This window comes from Anomalospiza imberbis, chromosome 8 (genome assembly GCF_031753505.1).
Source record: "Anomalospiza imberbis isolate Cuckoo-Finch-1a 21T00152 chromosome 8, ASM3175350v1, whole genome shotgun sequence".
Taxonomy (NCBI): domain Eukaryota; kingdom Metazoa; phylum Chordata; class Aves; order Passeriformes; family Viduidae; genus Anomalospiza; species Anomalospiza imberbis.
Genome location: NC_089688.1, coordinates 18,544,116 through 18,560,081, shown reverse-complemented (window position 1 = coordinate 18,560,081; position 15,966 = coordinate 18,544,116). Strand labels below are relative to the sequence as shown.

Genomic DNA, 15,966 nt, shown 5'->3' with positions numbered 1-15,966 from the left:
TTTGGATAGGAGCATCAACATTTCTTCTAGGTCCATGATGCTGGAGGGACCCCTTTGAATGGAACTTACTTTAGCCTCCTGATAGGCACTGTTAGGCAGTGGTAGTGGTAATGGGAGAGAAGCTTTAGAAAAGGAAAGAAGATGACCCAACTTACAACATTCATGAAACATTCCGGGTTGCGACTCTTCTTGCAGCGGCTTGTGTCAACACCTGCAGCGGAGGCTGCTGTGAATCCTGCTGAAAAGGCAATTCCTTGGCAGCAGAGCAGCACGAGGAGGCACCACATCTTGGGGCTGTGTGGAAGAGTATGTGCTCTTTGTTTATTAGGAAGAGAGTGGTATGGAATTCCACAGGAAGACCCAAGAGGATAGTCTCCTGAACGTTGCTCGAGGTCTGTTCCCCAAGGGCTGCTGGAGTAAGTACCTGTGTAAAGGCAGGATTGACTACAGCTTTTCCTATTTAATATGGACCACAAATGAGTCGAAGGCTCCAGGATGAGAAGGAACCGACCTGGGGGCCTGTATTTATATGATATTGATGCTTCCTTTCTCTCTACATATTTTCCATCATCTTATCTATTGTAAATCTGCCTTTCTTGGAGAAAAGGCTGAATTTTCCTGGATCTTAGGCCTTGTCTGTTGGTCACAGTAAAGCTTGTCTGAACAGAAATCGTAGCTCTCTGTGTAGCTAATGCCCTGCTTTTCGGCTGTAGCCACCTTTGTAATTAGAATGGATGAAACAGGTCATAAATCCAGAGTGTCTTATCTGAAACACCATGGGGAAGATCATTAAGATTTGGAGAGTGTAGAAAGGACAGGTAAAATGTTTATTTGTTTCCTCTGAATTTCTTCAGGAGGGAGGGAGTGAGTGGGTTGTCAATTATTTTTATTTTTTATTAAATCTATCATATCCCTTGAGTGGCCACATTTGGATTAAGCCACAATTGGAATATTATAGATAGACATAAAAAAATATATATAATTATATATTATTAGAATATATATACTTTGTATTATACTTTGAATATTGAAATCCAAACTCATTGTGGTCTATCCACTTTGTAGGAGAACACTCCAATTCTTCTGTCAATACAACAGAAATCCTCCTACCTGTGTGCTCTGGAAGCACAGTTTCACAGTAAATATTTCTCTGTTTTCTGCTATTTTATTTAGTTCAAGCAAAAATAAAGAACACATTCCTCGTTTTCTGCATGTGGAGCATTATTTGGGAAAAAAACCTAAGAAGTTCAGCATAAATCACAGTTTGTAGTAAAGATGAAGCTATGGGGTAGCTAAATTGTTACCTTTTTTATGGTGTGCAGTTGTCTATACATTGTACTGAATATGGAAGCTTTGTAAATCAGACATAATACACCAATCAACTCCAAGGCTTGGCACACAAGCCAGTGTGGCTTGTCTCATTAATTTCAATGGCCAAGTCATGACTGTAGGAGCCTTGTATAATAACCTAGTCTTTTTATGCAACAAAACAATGCCAAAGACTGACATTTACTATGGCAAACTGGAAATAACTGAAATACTTAAAAAAAAAAAAAGGTAGAGGAAGGTGCCTGAAAGATACATTCAAAAATGCCATTTCTGGAGGTTTTTGATATTAATGAAAACAAACCTTAAACCTTCTAGAAATTCATCAGTGCATTTTTGAGGGAGTCATATGGCCTTCACATACACTATAAATGGGACAGGGAGACACCAGGCTAGCAGATGTCAGAATCTCTGGGTTGACTTACAGGGAAAACTGAAATGCTTTTGGAATTATAAGAACAAGGTACAAGATTTATTTAATTTATATACATGCTTTCAATGCTGAGATTTCCATGCATCCACAGTGACATCCCTAGGGGAAAAAAACAAGGAGAACAAAACGAAACCATTAGTTACTCCTTTTTCCCATTTGCATGGGCCAAAGGCTTTTCCCTCTCTACCTCTTGCACACCTGCCCTTTGATGCACAGCAGTCAGGAAGGATGGCAGGCTGGTTGCCCTGAGAACCAGCAGCACAGAACCAGGACAGCACATCTGTATGGAGACAGGCAAGGAAGAAAGAGAGCATGGATGCATATGAACAAACTTACCTCTGGTTTGACTCCATGCTTGCACCTCCTGCTGCAGTTCCTGGTCAGTCTCCTGCCGATTCACTGCCAGAAGCTTGTGCCAATAAAAGGAGCAGCAGTAGAGTTCTGTGTGAGATCTGCATGTATAGGAGAGCATGTTTAAATGCTGCTTGTTTGGCAGTACTTAAGGAGTGGAGTTATTCTGTGATAAATAGCACCGTTGCATGACATTCTGAAAGACCAAATTGCACCATGGATCTGGTGAGGTAAAGAGGCATCTAACCTGTCATTAGAATACTTATGAGGAGCTTGGTTATTCTTGTTCCCTGAGGCTGTGGCAGATCTTTATCTGTACTGCTACCTGTCTTAGTAAGTGCTGTAAGTCCTATATTTTGGGATAAAAAGGAGGAAGAATCCATCTTTTCTCAAAACTTTCTAGCTGTGAATGTGATCTCTGCTGCTGTGGGTAGTACAAAAGCTGTTTTGGTCACTGGTTCCGCACCAGTTGTTTCTGAATTGCTGATTGCTTGGGGACAATCCTTCTTTATTAGATAATCTTACAACAAAACCAGACTGATTTGAAAGGTGTGAACTCCACAACATACAAAAAAGCATTTGCTCTGAATTACTCTGCTTCTCAGGGATTCTCAGGAACTGAATTAAGTTTCAAAACATTGTTTAAACTTTGAGTCAAGAAAGGGTGCTAACGCCAATTATTATTTCCAAGCCACCTTGATGAACTCTGTGAACGCAATATATTAGAGACCCCTGCCTAACCACTGAATTCAGTGAAGTCAGCCTGGGGGGGGCTGGTCCTCACTGAAACTGGCCTGGCTTCTTAATAAAGCAAATTCTTTGAAACGTGGGTGCTAATGACATGCTGCCTTGCCAGGGAAAATGAATGAAGTAAGTGCTTGTTAGTAAACAAAACCTGAGAGTCACCACAGAAACAATTCTGCTTTATGAAGTAGGGCACAGTGTGTGGAAAGCCAAAAAGGTGATTTCTCAATGAAAAGCATCACAGCTCAGCACAGACAGCTCAGCAGGTCTGGTACCCCCACTTAGTGAGAAATATTGAAGACTTTGCTCTATTCCCAGATAATACCATCCTACATTTTTTGTTTTATAGAATTGCCAGCTGGGAATGATCTGGAACATTTTACCTATATCACCTTGTGGTGGCATATGGGATGTAGGATATATTTTCTGATATTGTTGATGGGAGCCAAGTGAAGAGCAAAAGATATGTTAGCCCAAAGGGAAAAGAGAATGAAAGTAATGCATATGAAAAGAGAATAAAAACCATAAAGCCTAGAAACAGAAACTTTCCCAGGATGGGCAGTCCTTACTTAGAGAACCAGGGCAGCTGAGATAGTAAGTATTCTATTTTAAAATGCTGTGGCAAAACTGAAGTCCAGGTGGTCTGGCCTGGAGCTGGACGTAGCGTGAACTCAGTTTAGTGTTATAAAACACAGGCTCTGGTCCATGCCATGGAGGGGTTTCTTTGTGCTTGTTGGGTCTGTTGAGTCAATCCTGTCCTGCAGCAGAGGTGCAAGGGACCCTTGCAAGGATGTAGTGCAAGTGGTTAACAGTCTTCTGAGGGAAAGTGTAAGGTGTCAGTGTCCCTCTTGTACAGACAATGGCCATTCCAGGACTGCATTTCTTGGGAATATGCATTTGGGAGGACTGTTCTGCACACCTCTCCAACAAGCCACAGGTTACTTTCCTGAGAGTAACATAACTCATGTGATTTGTGGCAATACAAATTCTAGTGCTTGGAATTTAAAGAGACAAATGATCTTCTGTGACTTGTATTGAATATGCTGTTCTTAAGCTGTTGATATCTAGTCTAAAAATTAGTTTACCTTATTATTACTCTGGTGAAGGTCCTTCTGAAAAATATTTAGCTCCCTTCTGGCTCACATGAAATTTTTGAAGTGTTGAATTCTGTCAGGAAGTAAGAATCATGTTTCCTACAGAGACTGGCTAGGGAAGAGTTTGCCCATGCACTGTCTTGGCACCCTTTGGAGAAAAAAAACCTTATTCTTAAAAAATAACTAAGTTTTTCAGGATTCTAATCTTCATTTACAAGTATGGCAAAGAGCACTGAAGCAATCGGTTAATCAGAAGTGAACCTGTGAATATATATATTTGCATGAGTTTCATACCTCATCATGGTTGGGCTGCTTAAGTGTTCTTCAGTTGAAGCTCGGACCAAAGTAGTCACTTCAGTGATTTTCAAGAGGACCTGGGATGTGATGCTGGATTAAATAGTAATTCACACTGTCTTGGGAAAAGTGTTGCCTGAAGCTATTGCTCTGCTTTGGAGAGGATTTTTGTTTGTTTGTTTGTTTGTTTGTTGGGGTTTTTTGAAATACTTTTTCAGATTACCATACATTTATTTTTGTTAGGAAGAGAATAATTAAACTACTAAAGTGCTTTATGTAGCATCTTAGTGATTCAATATTTCTTTCAACAGGTTGTAGTTTATAAATTCCAACAAGCAGGTCCATAGATGTGGGAGGATGTGAATATCTTAGGATCTTTATGTGAAGAAGATCTTGATGAAATACTGGTGAGGAAGACCTTTTCAGCTTTGAGGTGTTACTCACTCTTCCATGTCCTTAGTCCAACGTCATATTCACCACATTCTTGGAGATCAGTTTGTTGTAAGGATCCCACTGAGCCTGTCACAGGGAGGTATTATGTCTGTGTCTGTTACATGCCAGCCTAACTTTCTTCTGATAAACAGCCACTGAAAGGGTTAGAACTGGTGCCAGCAAAAGAACACTACAGCCAGTGATGTTGTACTACTTTAATTAGGGAAGGCTGGAGATAGAATAAGAAATCTGGTATGGTCCTCCACCTCGCAGAGAATAAATATGAAAATTATTTGGAAATAGAAATTCTCAAATGTAAGGCAGAGGGCTTGGATTGAAGATGCATGCTTACATGCATATGTTTTAAAACTTTTTAAAAATTTTGCTTGAAATACATGAAACGTGTTTTAAACTATAAAGGAAAAAGATTTTTGAGGTGAATGCAGAAGTTTGAAATACACATGCCTTGCTCGGAAAGACTGAGTGTAGTACAGAAATGCCATCAGCATCTTATCCTCAGGGTCATCAGCAATAATTCTCTTGCCAATTAGCATGTAAAATTATTAGGTAAAACATGAATCATATTCATTGGTTGGGTTGGGCTAGAAGAAGAAGACTGAGCAAAAGTGATGAAAGCGGCCGGCCTATTTAATTAAAGAGTGAGAGGTTAATTATACTGGGAGTTTTTATTAAAGGTGTGGGATTTAGTTGCTTCTCTTTTCCTGACAAGCATTTGAAGTATTCTTGCAAAAGGTTTGGAATATGTTTTTATTTTTGGAATGCTCTCTATTCTTTTCAGTCCTCCATTTCTTTACTTGTGAAAATTTCTTCCCTTCTCTCTCCCTTCTCTCCTCGACCTGTTTTGCTACTTTCCTTTTTAGGTAACTGGAGGATGTTATTGCAAAAATGACAAAAGAAAATGCTTCCGTGTTGTAACTTGTTCTGTCAGTCTCCCATAAGCTGCTGTTCTCACGTTTACCTCCCTGGGTTGGGTTTCTGAAGACAATTGTTTCATGCTACTAAGTAGAAAGCACTGAGCGGAAACATAGCTTAAGAAAAAGTGATACTTTTAAGTTAACTATTAACCAGATTCAAACAAGCTCAAGCACATTTCAAGTGAGGGTTACTTGCTGGGCTGTTGAACAAGAAGGAACTCCAGAGTGAAGAATAGGCATGGGGATACTCTATTCAGAGGTACGTGACCATTTTCTGCAGTTACTGACGCTGTTGAAGGTATGGATATTCACTGGACTTGGTTTGTTCCCCTTGCAGCCTCCCATACACAGGCTTGTAGAGATCTGGAAATGTTTTCCCTTTGGAAATGTTTTCCTTTGTCTATTACAAGCCGTCAGTAGTATTGTTTATAGAAGCAAAGAAAATGCAATAACCGGCGTAATTATCATGGCTTTACTAAGAATGTGTTCAACACTTTCTGTTCTGTGTTGAGATCAGAACGATTCTCTACATGGTGCAAGCACCAAACATCTTTGCAAAAAGCAGACAACTCCGTGGCTTACACTGATACAGATAATAAAGTTAATGCCTAAGAAAACCTCCCGCTCCTCTCATATTGTTTTAGGAAGGTAATTATTTTTTATCTTATCTTTATGGGTCTGTCCCCAAACTACAGTTCATTTAACATTTTCCTGTACTTTAGCATAAATTCTACTTAAACCTATTCTGTTATAAATTTCCCATTTGGATGTGTGGGAACAAATGAGGGTTTTGGTCCTTTGTGACTGTGAAAAGAGTGTGCTGCAGTTGTGTTTGTGTTTCTGGAGGTAGCATTACATAGCTGGTGCTTTTAAAGGCTACATTTCCATGCTGAAAACCACCCTTTTATTTTCAAAAAGCTATTCAATGAAATCAGGCATCTTCTCCTCTTTCAGTATTACCAGAAACTTGAATCTGTGCATTCATAAGGTGATTGGCTGAATAGACTGTAGCTTATTCTGAAAGGATTTCTTGCCTCTCTCCAGATCTACTACTCTGAGATAGTAGTGCAGTGGAAATCAGTGTTGTCTAGCTTAATTACACAGGTGTATAAAGAATGTTCAAATGCTGTCCATGTTTTTTCATGCTTATTAGTTAATATTTTCATATAAATTCATTTTCTTTCTTTAAACATTTTGAGATACCATATACTGGGTAAACTATGGTTCATTTATACAGGATAGAAAGCTAGGAAACTGAAAATAAAGAGTTGTAACTTGCCTTTTCTGAGAAGCATGTATTGGATATTAGTGTATTCCTCAGCATCCTAAACATAATTTAGACTTTCCTGCTAAGTTCAGAGCATGCTTTTTGGTATAATTTTAGTGCAAAGGAAGAGGCTATGGATTAATTCAGAATATTTTGATATTACAAAATGTCTTCCTTTTTTCTAAACAATTGCATAAAGTTGATGCAATTTAGGCAATCCCCTGGAGTTCTAAAGGAGGAAGCAATTATAAACTGAAATTGCTCTCCAAGTTGCAAGATAGGCTTTACCTTCACCTCCTCTCTATTGGTTGAATGCTTTGTCCTTCATACTGTGCCTTTAACCTTTACTTGTGTGGTAGAACTTGCTAAATAGCTGGAGGTTTATCACTAGCTCATCAAAGCTAAGCAGAGTGTGATGAAAGAAACTCTGAAAACATCAGACAGGTTCAGATGTTGTGGTTCATCTAGATCTGGGTAAACTACTACGACCTAGCACCAATCATGTTCCACAATTGATTTAAAAAATTAAAAAAAATTGGTTCTATAACTGCCCTTCCTGATAGTGCAAGTGTTATTGCCTTTCTTGCACCACTTATTTGATGATCTTGGACTGAGTGTTCTCAGCCATGAAAACCCTTGCATGTCCTGTGAGTATTTCTCTCCTTTCCTGAAGCCTTATATACTGAACAACTAAACTCTGGTCTGAAGGGCTTGCAGAAGAAAAAGTATTATAGAAAGAGAGATTTTAAACACTGATTTATTGACATATCTAATCTTCAAATTCTACTTTCCATTCTCCAGTGTCTGCCCACTGCTTTTTTTTCAGCTGGGCAGACTGTGCTGTAGCTCATGATTAGCCCTGATGCTATGGCTGGGAAAAGGCACCTCTGGTGAGGGTTAAAGGAGTGTTTGGGGTTGTGATTCTGTTTTCTTCCCTCCCTTGCATCGTACATTTTGAGCAGAGTCACACTGTCAGGTTCATCCTGTGCACCTTGTCTGAATGCTGGGTGGTGCTGCAGAAGTTTGAATGAGAGCAGGGGAAGGGCTTTGCTGCCAGATCTTTCCGAGAGGCCCTCTCGTCCTCTTTGCCTGAGCTGGAATTGTGGATCCCACTCTCCCTCCCTTCAGACCTGAGCCCGTGTCTGTATGGGGTGCAGTGTTTGTTGTGCCAGTGCTGGGTCTGCCCTGCTGCTTTATGGAGCTGGGCCAGGTCTGTAGTGAGTTCCCTGGGATTTATAAATGATGTGGTGTGGGCAAGAGAAGCCACTCTGTGTCTTGGACTGCAAATGTCCCCAGAAGCTGAGAACTCAGTTCCCATTGGTGCTTTCTTCAGAATTTGTACTTGTGGGAGCCCTTCTCTTCTCACACATCCCTAAAGGAGACTCCACAGACATGTCCATGCTCCAGTTGCCAGTGCATCTCTGGGAGCCAGGAAAGTTGCAGGGGCTCTCCTGGCTGTCCTCCACTGCCATCAGACTTCTGCTGTCATTGTCCTGCTCCTCGCCACAGCTGACCATGAGCCCAAGACATGAACTTTGGATCCTTTGGGTATGGCTTGCCCCTGGCATGTGAAGCTCAGGTACTCTGAGCATTATCCCATAGGTTTATTTCTCTCTCGTGTGTGATGAGTGGATAACAATAACATAGCAACAATAATAACCATAACACAAATATGAAACTGGCTGTGTCACTACTGAGGCAATCTTCTAACACTGTAGAAAACAGAGCGAGATTTTTCCAGTCTCTTATCCTCCAGGCTTTTCTATAGACTTAAAGGAAATATGTTTTCTTGGGTTTTGGATGGAACCTACCATTTGTACCTAACACTGTTCTACCTCCCTACTTGGCCTCCCTGCTGATACTCCAGATGGGTGCTGTCTATCTGCTTGTAAGGAATTCTATTATTGTATTAGGAGCAAACTTTGGGGAATAGTTTAAAACAGTCTTAAGCAGAGTTAGTCCTCCTTTAGATAGGGTTTCCAGAGCGACAACCCAAAAATAGTGAGAGGTGGAAAAGAGATTTGTGGCTGAGGCTTCACAACCACAGAAACCCTGGCTTATGCTCAAGCCCCAGCCTGGGGCCAGGCAGTTTTTGTGTCCAATCTGTTGCTACTGGAAGCTTGTTTGGTTACTTTACTCTTCTTATGAATACAAATCTCTTCCTAATTTTCATGCTAAATTTCTTGGTCAGAGGTATCACCTTTTTTACCATGTTCCTTGAAATTAATTGGTCTTCTTTACCACTGACCCTTTAATTTATTTTGGAACACTAGGGACAGTGCTGTCTGTCCCTAGCTCAGCTAAGCAAATCAACCTTTCTTCAGGCTCTTCATATTCCTCAGCTGTAGAGATGCTTCATGCTCCTGCCATGGTCTGATCTCATTGTAGGACCTAAATGACAAGAACTCTACACACTGTCCCAAGAAAGTGTCTTCTATAACATCTCTTTCTGTGCGAGACACTACCTAATATAGCATTTGCCTTTCTTGGACAAGTGGCCGATTGCCACCTATTTGTAATTTTTCTTATCTTTATACTTCCCTATCACATTTTTTTCTGAATCCTTATTGTTAGTGATCTCAATATAACAAATTTATAGTTGTTGATACTGTTTGTTCCTTTACTTAAATATTCTGCTATGATGTTTGCTTTTCTAGCCATTGAAAAGCCAATTTGAGAGGTATATTACAAGTTTGGTCTGTAAGACTTTTCACCATTCTTTGAATAAAAGGTATTTTCAAGACTACAAACCAGCAGAGTGGGCCTCAAAAAAAATCCCATACAAATGGGAAAAAAGTTTGTGTTCCTTCGTTGTTGTTGGTTTTTTTTTTGGTTTTTTTTTTTTTTTTTTTTTTTTTTTAAGATATGAATGGAACATGTTAATGCAGACAGTATAATTTCTACAAAGTACCCCCACTCCAGGGGAATAATAAGGATTGAAAATACATCTTTACTTTACATCATACTTTAAATACATCAGTTTCCCAGGTATTAGTTGCTGGAATGGATGAGAACTGTTTCCTTACATTCTCTGGATGTTTTCTGAGAACAGCTGGTTTCAGTAGGTGAAAGAGCAAGTGTGACTTGTGTGTGCTAGGCTCTGTGCATGACTTCAGCCCCAAATAATGTGGTCTCGCAGGGAGTGGTCTGTGTGCCATCATTGTTCATGGCTCTAGAACTGAGTTCAGCAGTAGTGCAAGGTTTAGAAAAAGATCCCATGGATCAAAGAAAGCATCAGTCAGAAATGCCTTGGGTTTAATCACCTAGCAAGTAAAAGTCTTGGAGGCAGTACAGAAAGAAAAGCAGAATATATCCTTGAGCTGCTAAATGAGCAAAACCAGCCTAGAAAGGAGCAAATTTATATGGTAAATGACTGGGATTTGAACAGATGTTCAACCCAAGAGCAAATCTCCTGCATCTTTAAATAAGCAAAGCAACACCTAAAAAAAAGAGTGGTAGGGAAATCAGAGGTGCAAACAGACTCCACAGGATCTTCTATTTTCCTGGACATGAAGATGCAGTACTAGACAACAACATGACAGAGAGCAAGGTTCTAAAGAGAACTGATCTTTTAGATGGCACCTGTGTGCAAATTACATCAAAAGGGGTTTGAAATAGGCTTTTCTCTTCAAAATCATTAAACCAGTTCTTGTTCTGGTGAAATGCAAAATACCAAATTGTATGCATAGGCTTCTATACAAATACAGACAGATGTGCAAGTTTAAAATATGGCATGTGTTCTTTGTAGATTTTTGACTGATATAATAGAAACAAAACTAGAAGTGGTGCAAAGTCTGGTAGGCATGTAAATACTTTCTTTGGAAATAAATCACTTCTCTTACACAGCTGTCCATAAAACAAGCAGTAATTATGCTGGAGATAAGCCTGTGTTGTAGATCAAAGCTTGGCTGAAAAAGTGTAAATAAGGTAAATATTTTTAAGGCAGGAAGGTGTGGGGGTAGAGGGGAGGACAGAGAGGAGGGAACAATCTGGAGGAGTGAGGAAGGAGCTCAGATTTCAGGACTAGATCTTTTTCATGTAGAGCACTTAGTGAAAAAAAGGAGAATGGAGAGGAAGAACTACAACTAATATTTAAAGAAAATTTCTATTTTAGAAAATGTTGGGTAAAATCCTCAGTATCAAAGAAAATAAAGACTTATCCTGTTTTTCACTGGAGAGCTCAAATGCTACCAGTCTGCCCCACTTCTAAATGTTAGTTTCTGTCTGGTTTAGGCTGTTAGAAGCTTGCAGTACTCCTGCCCTTCTCAGTTTCTCCTTAGTCTGATTTTTTACTACTGGAGAGGGAAGGCATTGCAGTTTAGGTCAAGGATGTGTAGAAATTCTGAGCGAAAAGCTGACCAGCCAGCAGTTCTCAAAAGCCAAGCAGGATCTGACCTGTGGGCATCCTGGGATGTGGTTTTTTTTAGGTATTTCAAGGTTTAGAAAAGAAACATTGGTGGGGGCTTGGTTTTTCAACTTTCACCTGAAATGTAGTTCTCTTCTGGGAACGGATGAGTCAGGAATGGTTCATTCTGCTCAGCCAAAGGGAAAGCCTGAGGTAAACTCAGGCACGTGGGCTTGTCCCTGCTTGCTGCTTAATACAGTGACCAACTCCTGTGAGAATGGAAGCCGGTTTGGGCTTTTTTTTTTTTTTTTTTCCCTAATGGCTGCAAATAAACAGGACTTATTTCCTGGATTATAGAAATAGCATCCAAAATGAACAGAAAATCCAGTCCACTGTGGAAAGGCTGTGACTTTGGGGCTGAGAGCTGTGTAGCAGCTGCAGAAGTGTCTCCTACCACCATCTTCTGGAAGGCACCAAGAACTACAGCCTCTGTCAAGTGTTCTAGGGTGTGTGAGTAGTTAACCAGAATGGGAAGTGTGGATGTCAGTGAAACACGTGCTGATGAATGCTGTCTTCTCACTTCAGCCCATCTGTCAGGCAGCTTATAACAACGATTTCAATAAAGTTCATCTCCTTTTGGAGCGCAACAGCAACTGTTTGAATGTCCAGGACAGCTTCCTTGGAGACACCCCCTTAATTTGTGCATGTAGACAAGGAAACAACAGGATAGTTAACTATCTTCTTAGGAAACATGCTGATGTCAACCTCAGAAATAAGGTAAGTGGCCACTGACTCTTCCTTTGTGGGACTGTTCTTTCAGATTCTTGGAATGGGAACACTGGCTTCTCTGCTTATTTTAGGGCCATGTATCAGGCTCCATTTTGACAACCTGTAGCAAGTTTGACACTGTAGCACAAAACTTTGGAGACCTGCCCTTTAGCTGCTTTGGTATATTCAGTATTCAAAGATTTTTTTAAACTCTGCTCTCAATAGAAGTCTGTGGTGGTTATTACTACTTTCCTGTTTTCTCTGATGTTGCAGAAGAGATGTCCTAAGGTCTCACATATCCTTGCTTCAGTAGCCAGCACCTCTTTAAGAAGGGGGGCTGTGGTGATTCCTCCTCTGATTCACCTTGCTGTGTGGCAGCAACAGCCACATGAGATACCCACTCTCTCCTTTGAATTTCTGCAGCCAGGTCCAAGTTTGCCAACATACACATGGAATCCTTTGGATCCCACATCCTCCTTGCATGTGTAATCCAATTTCCATGACCCTCTGTGTGTTAAATGTACTTTAACTTGAAGGAAGCAAGATGCATGTGTCTATTTCTGCTTGAAAAGCACAGGAGATTTCCTTATTAGATAGTCCAAGAGAAAGCTTGTGGAATTTAAAATTATCTACTCTAGTCAATATTAAACAGAGTGAGTTCACTGAATCTGGTGCTAATCAGAGCTGCTTTGTGTTTAGAAGGACCGGACTTGCCTCCATTATGCTGTGAGAAAACGGTTCACCTTCCTTGACTATGTGCTCATCATAATCCTCATGCCAGTTATGCTCATTGGATACCTTCTCATGGTGAGTCTGGATGGAAGCAAGAATGACCCTGTATCTTTCCCTTGCCATTTTTCATGGCAGTGTTTCAGGCCAGGAACCTCTAGAGAAAATGGACTGCTTTCTTAGAGCAAGACGGAATGTGCACAACAGAAGGAGCAAGGATTTTGCTGTGGCTGTAACGGGTGAAGGAACAGATTTGTATTACTGCATCAGTCTGACATTTCCAGAGACCATGTCTCTTTCGGAAAAAACCCTACAGTATTTAGCACAAATATACTTAAGACTATGTGCAGATTAACTGTTTTACTGTGTTACTCTTTCCCTTGCACCAAACAGGTCTCAAAGACAAAACAGAATGAATACCTGGTCAAGATGTTGCTTAGGGCCGGAGTCGATGTGAATGCTACAGACTCTGTAAGTGGGTTTATACAAATGCAAATGTGGCTCACATGCAGGAAACAATACTAAAAACAGATTACAGAACCTTCTAGCAGCATAGCTGGGGTAGGAGTATCAGGGACTGAACTGCCTAATATACCAGGAGAATTCAGTGTTTCTGCTTGACACTCAGGCAATAGATGTATAGTGTATACAGAAATAATTATCCACTGATCAACTAATCCTCCCTTTCTGATCAATGCACTCATAAGAGAATCCAGGCAAGCTGGGCTCAGGTACTTATGTATTAAATACCCAATTCTATAAAGATTCTAGTGATATAAGCATCTGAGTTTATCAGCATTTATAAGATTTTAAACTGGAACACGTTTGTGGGCTACAGGGCAAGACCCTGTATCTTCTCTTGGTCTTCAGAGTATGCTGATCTGCCATATACAAAATTATGTACCCACTAGCCTACTTGGGTGAGGTAAAGAGCTCCTCTTCTCTAAGGTAGAAAAGGAGAAACACCAATTTTATCAGCAATGAAATTCTAAAACAGTGAAGTGCAAGCAAACAGTATTGTTTAAGATATAGTTTCTGAGATCAAGCTCATGTGATCCTCTGAAATTATTGGCTTCCTGCTAATGTATCAAACCTACTTACCCAAGCTCTACTAAAGAAGTCATATAAATAGAATTAATCTTCTTCTGTTTCCCTTCAGTCTGGCAGCACAGCCCTTCACTATGCTTGTGAAATGAAAAACCAGGCAGTCATTCCTCTACTGCTTGAAGCTCATGCAGACACTTCTGTAAAGAATCAGGTAAGAAGGTGAAGTTGATAAATGTATTTGCTTATCATCGTGGTCAACCAGTAAGTACATTGTAGGCCTTAGCTGGTGCACAGCAGTTTAAAGAAAAGGGTGCACAGATTCCCGGCAGCCAATTTGTTTCCTGGTTGGTATGAAAATTTTGATCCATTGCCTTTGTTGACTAGAGCAGCTTTAAAGTATGAATCCTTCACTGCTGGATTTCTACCAGTAAACGCTGCCTGCATGTCCCCTGGCTTAGCACATCTCTTAGCTATCTTTATGTTGCCTCTTCTTACCTCAGAGCTACTCTACAGTTGTTCCTAAGATGTAGACTGCAGGGCAGAGATGAAAGTCTTCCTAGGTGGTTTTTGTGCTGTTGGGCACCCTTCTTCTGAGAGGCTAAGTCAAGCTGCTTCTGTTACCAGAACAGCTCAAGTGTTGCCCAAATCAATATTGACCTGGCAGTATCAGCACTACTGAGCTGAGGTGAGCTGTGTATTACCTATGTTGCTCTTGAAATCAAATCTTAGCTGAGCTCCATATATTTGGATATTACTCCCAGGAAACAATGGAAAGGCTTTCCCTACTGTAGGGAAGGTCTCTGTTCCCTTCTTCAGCTAGAGGAGTATTAGACCCAGCATGTCCTGAAACCTTTATTTTAGAGCAGAAGTGACAGGGGACCCTACAGAGGTGGCAAAGTTAGGAAATCTCTTTGTACATGACCCATATCTGTCATATTGCAATGTATTTCATGTGTTTCTTTCAGGATGGGGAGACTCCCTTAGATATAGCAAGAAGATTACAGTTCCACAACATTGAAAGCATGATAAGAAAAGATTCTTAGCCATCAAGGATTCTCAAACATGCAGAAAATTACCTCATCTGACAATGCACCTTTCACAACAGCGGAAGTCCTGCAGAGGATGAGGGCTGATACTTGATAAAGACTCAGTCCACATCCACCCATTCCTTGCTGCAGACCTGGACAGTTTTGTGTGAGATTCATCAGTGCCCCAAGGCCATGAAGTTCATTTTATTTTACTAAGCCATGAATTACTACAATAGTGTAGTAGTGTTCAAAACATTGCCCTTTCCATCTGCTTCATCAGTTTTATTACTTGACTTCTGCAGACTGTGGATTTTGAAAGCTAGCTATAAAGTATCTGGAAGCCTAAACATTGCATATCATGGTTGGCAGCCAATGCAAAAATAAAATATCTTTTAGAGTGTGTGCTACTTGTTCCATAGGGAAACTAAACAATATGCTACAGCAGTTTTAAAAGGTCTGGTACCCTTCTTCTTAGTATTTATCTTCCTACAATGGGAGGGGCTAGGAAAACAGATCTCTCAGCTGAGCCCTTTCTACAGTTTTCACACACCTTAATTCTCACTGTGTTGCTACAAGGGATCTTATAGCATAGGACTATCTTCTTTTGTTTTCATCTAAGAAATGGCAAAAAGAGATTCAATGCCTTGCTGGAGACCATAAAACAAGTCAATTCCCAGATCACTTTAATGCATTAAGAAAGAGTACAGAAAATATGTTTGGCTCAGTAGAGAAACAGGTCTCTTGACTACCTTTCCAATATAAACAGTGTACTAAAGAAAAAAAGGAGTCACTAAATGAAATGCTGTTGATGGAAACCAGATGTATCATTCCCATGGGACTAGACAGGATAGCATGATGTACAGAGTGATGCATGCAGGAGGGGATAATACCAATCATAATAATAATATATCCATGAGTCTTTTCTTGCATAAGTGAAGGCAGAAGAAAACCTATAGTAATAAGCAATGTATTAAAGTGGTCCAGTGCTTTGTGATTTAATAATGCAGCAATAAAGGGGAAACTTCTTTCATACACTGCTGTGTTGTGCCTCCTTGGTCTAATGGATCTTTATTTTTGTTGACAATTTTGGCCTTTTCCTGTAAGCAGTCAGAAGTGCAGTACAGCATTGCTAATGGGTGCTACAGTAGGTGTGTGGAATAGCTAGTGTCCTTT

General features: G+C 40.3%; 1 protein-coding gene across 2 annotated transcripts; it reads left to right on the top strand.

Moving 5' to 3' along the window:
- Positions 1-5,528: 5,528 nt before the first annotated feature.
- On the top strand, positions 5,529-15,828 carry ANKRD22 (ankyrin repeat domain 22). Of its 2 annotated transcripts, XM_068197600.1 has the most exons (6): positions 5,529-5,868; positions 11,807-11,998; positions 12,689-12,796; positions 13,112-13,189; positions 13,878-13,976; positions 14,731-15,828. In XM_068197600.1, the coding sequence occupies exons 1-6, from the start codon at positions 5,848-5,850 to the stop codon at positions 14,806-14,808; spliced, it is 576 nt and encodes a 191-aa protein (XP_068053701.1). In that variant the 5' UTR covers positions 5,529-5,847; the 3' UTR covers positions 14,809-15,828. The 2 variants fall into 2 exon arrangements, with proteins under 2 accessions (XP_068053701.1, XP_068053700.1); XM_068197599.1 differs by lacking the exon at positions 5,529-5,868 and having other exon boundaries at positions 11,626-11,998; positions 14,731-14,869.
- Positions 15,829-15,966: the final 138 nt, after the last annotated feature.

Coding starts and splice junctions, on each gene's coding strand:
- ANKRD22 (XM_068197599.1), top strand. CDS start 11,762: ATGTCAGTGAAACACGTGCTGATGAATGCTGTCTTCTCACTTCAGCCC. Junction 11,999..12,688: donor ATGTCAACCTCAGAAATAAG/GTAAGTGGCCAC, acceptor CTTTGTGTTTAG/AAGGACCGGACTTGCCTCCA. Junction 12,797..13,111: donor TCATTGGATACCTTCTCATG/GTGAGTCTGGAT, acceptor TGCACCAAACAG/GTCTCAAAGACAAAACAGAA.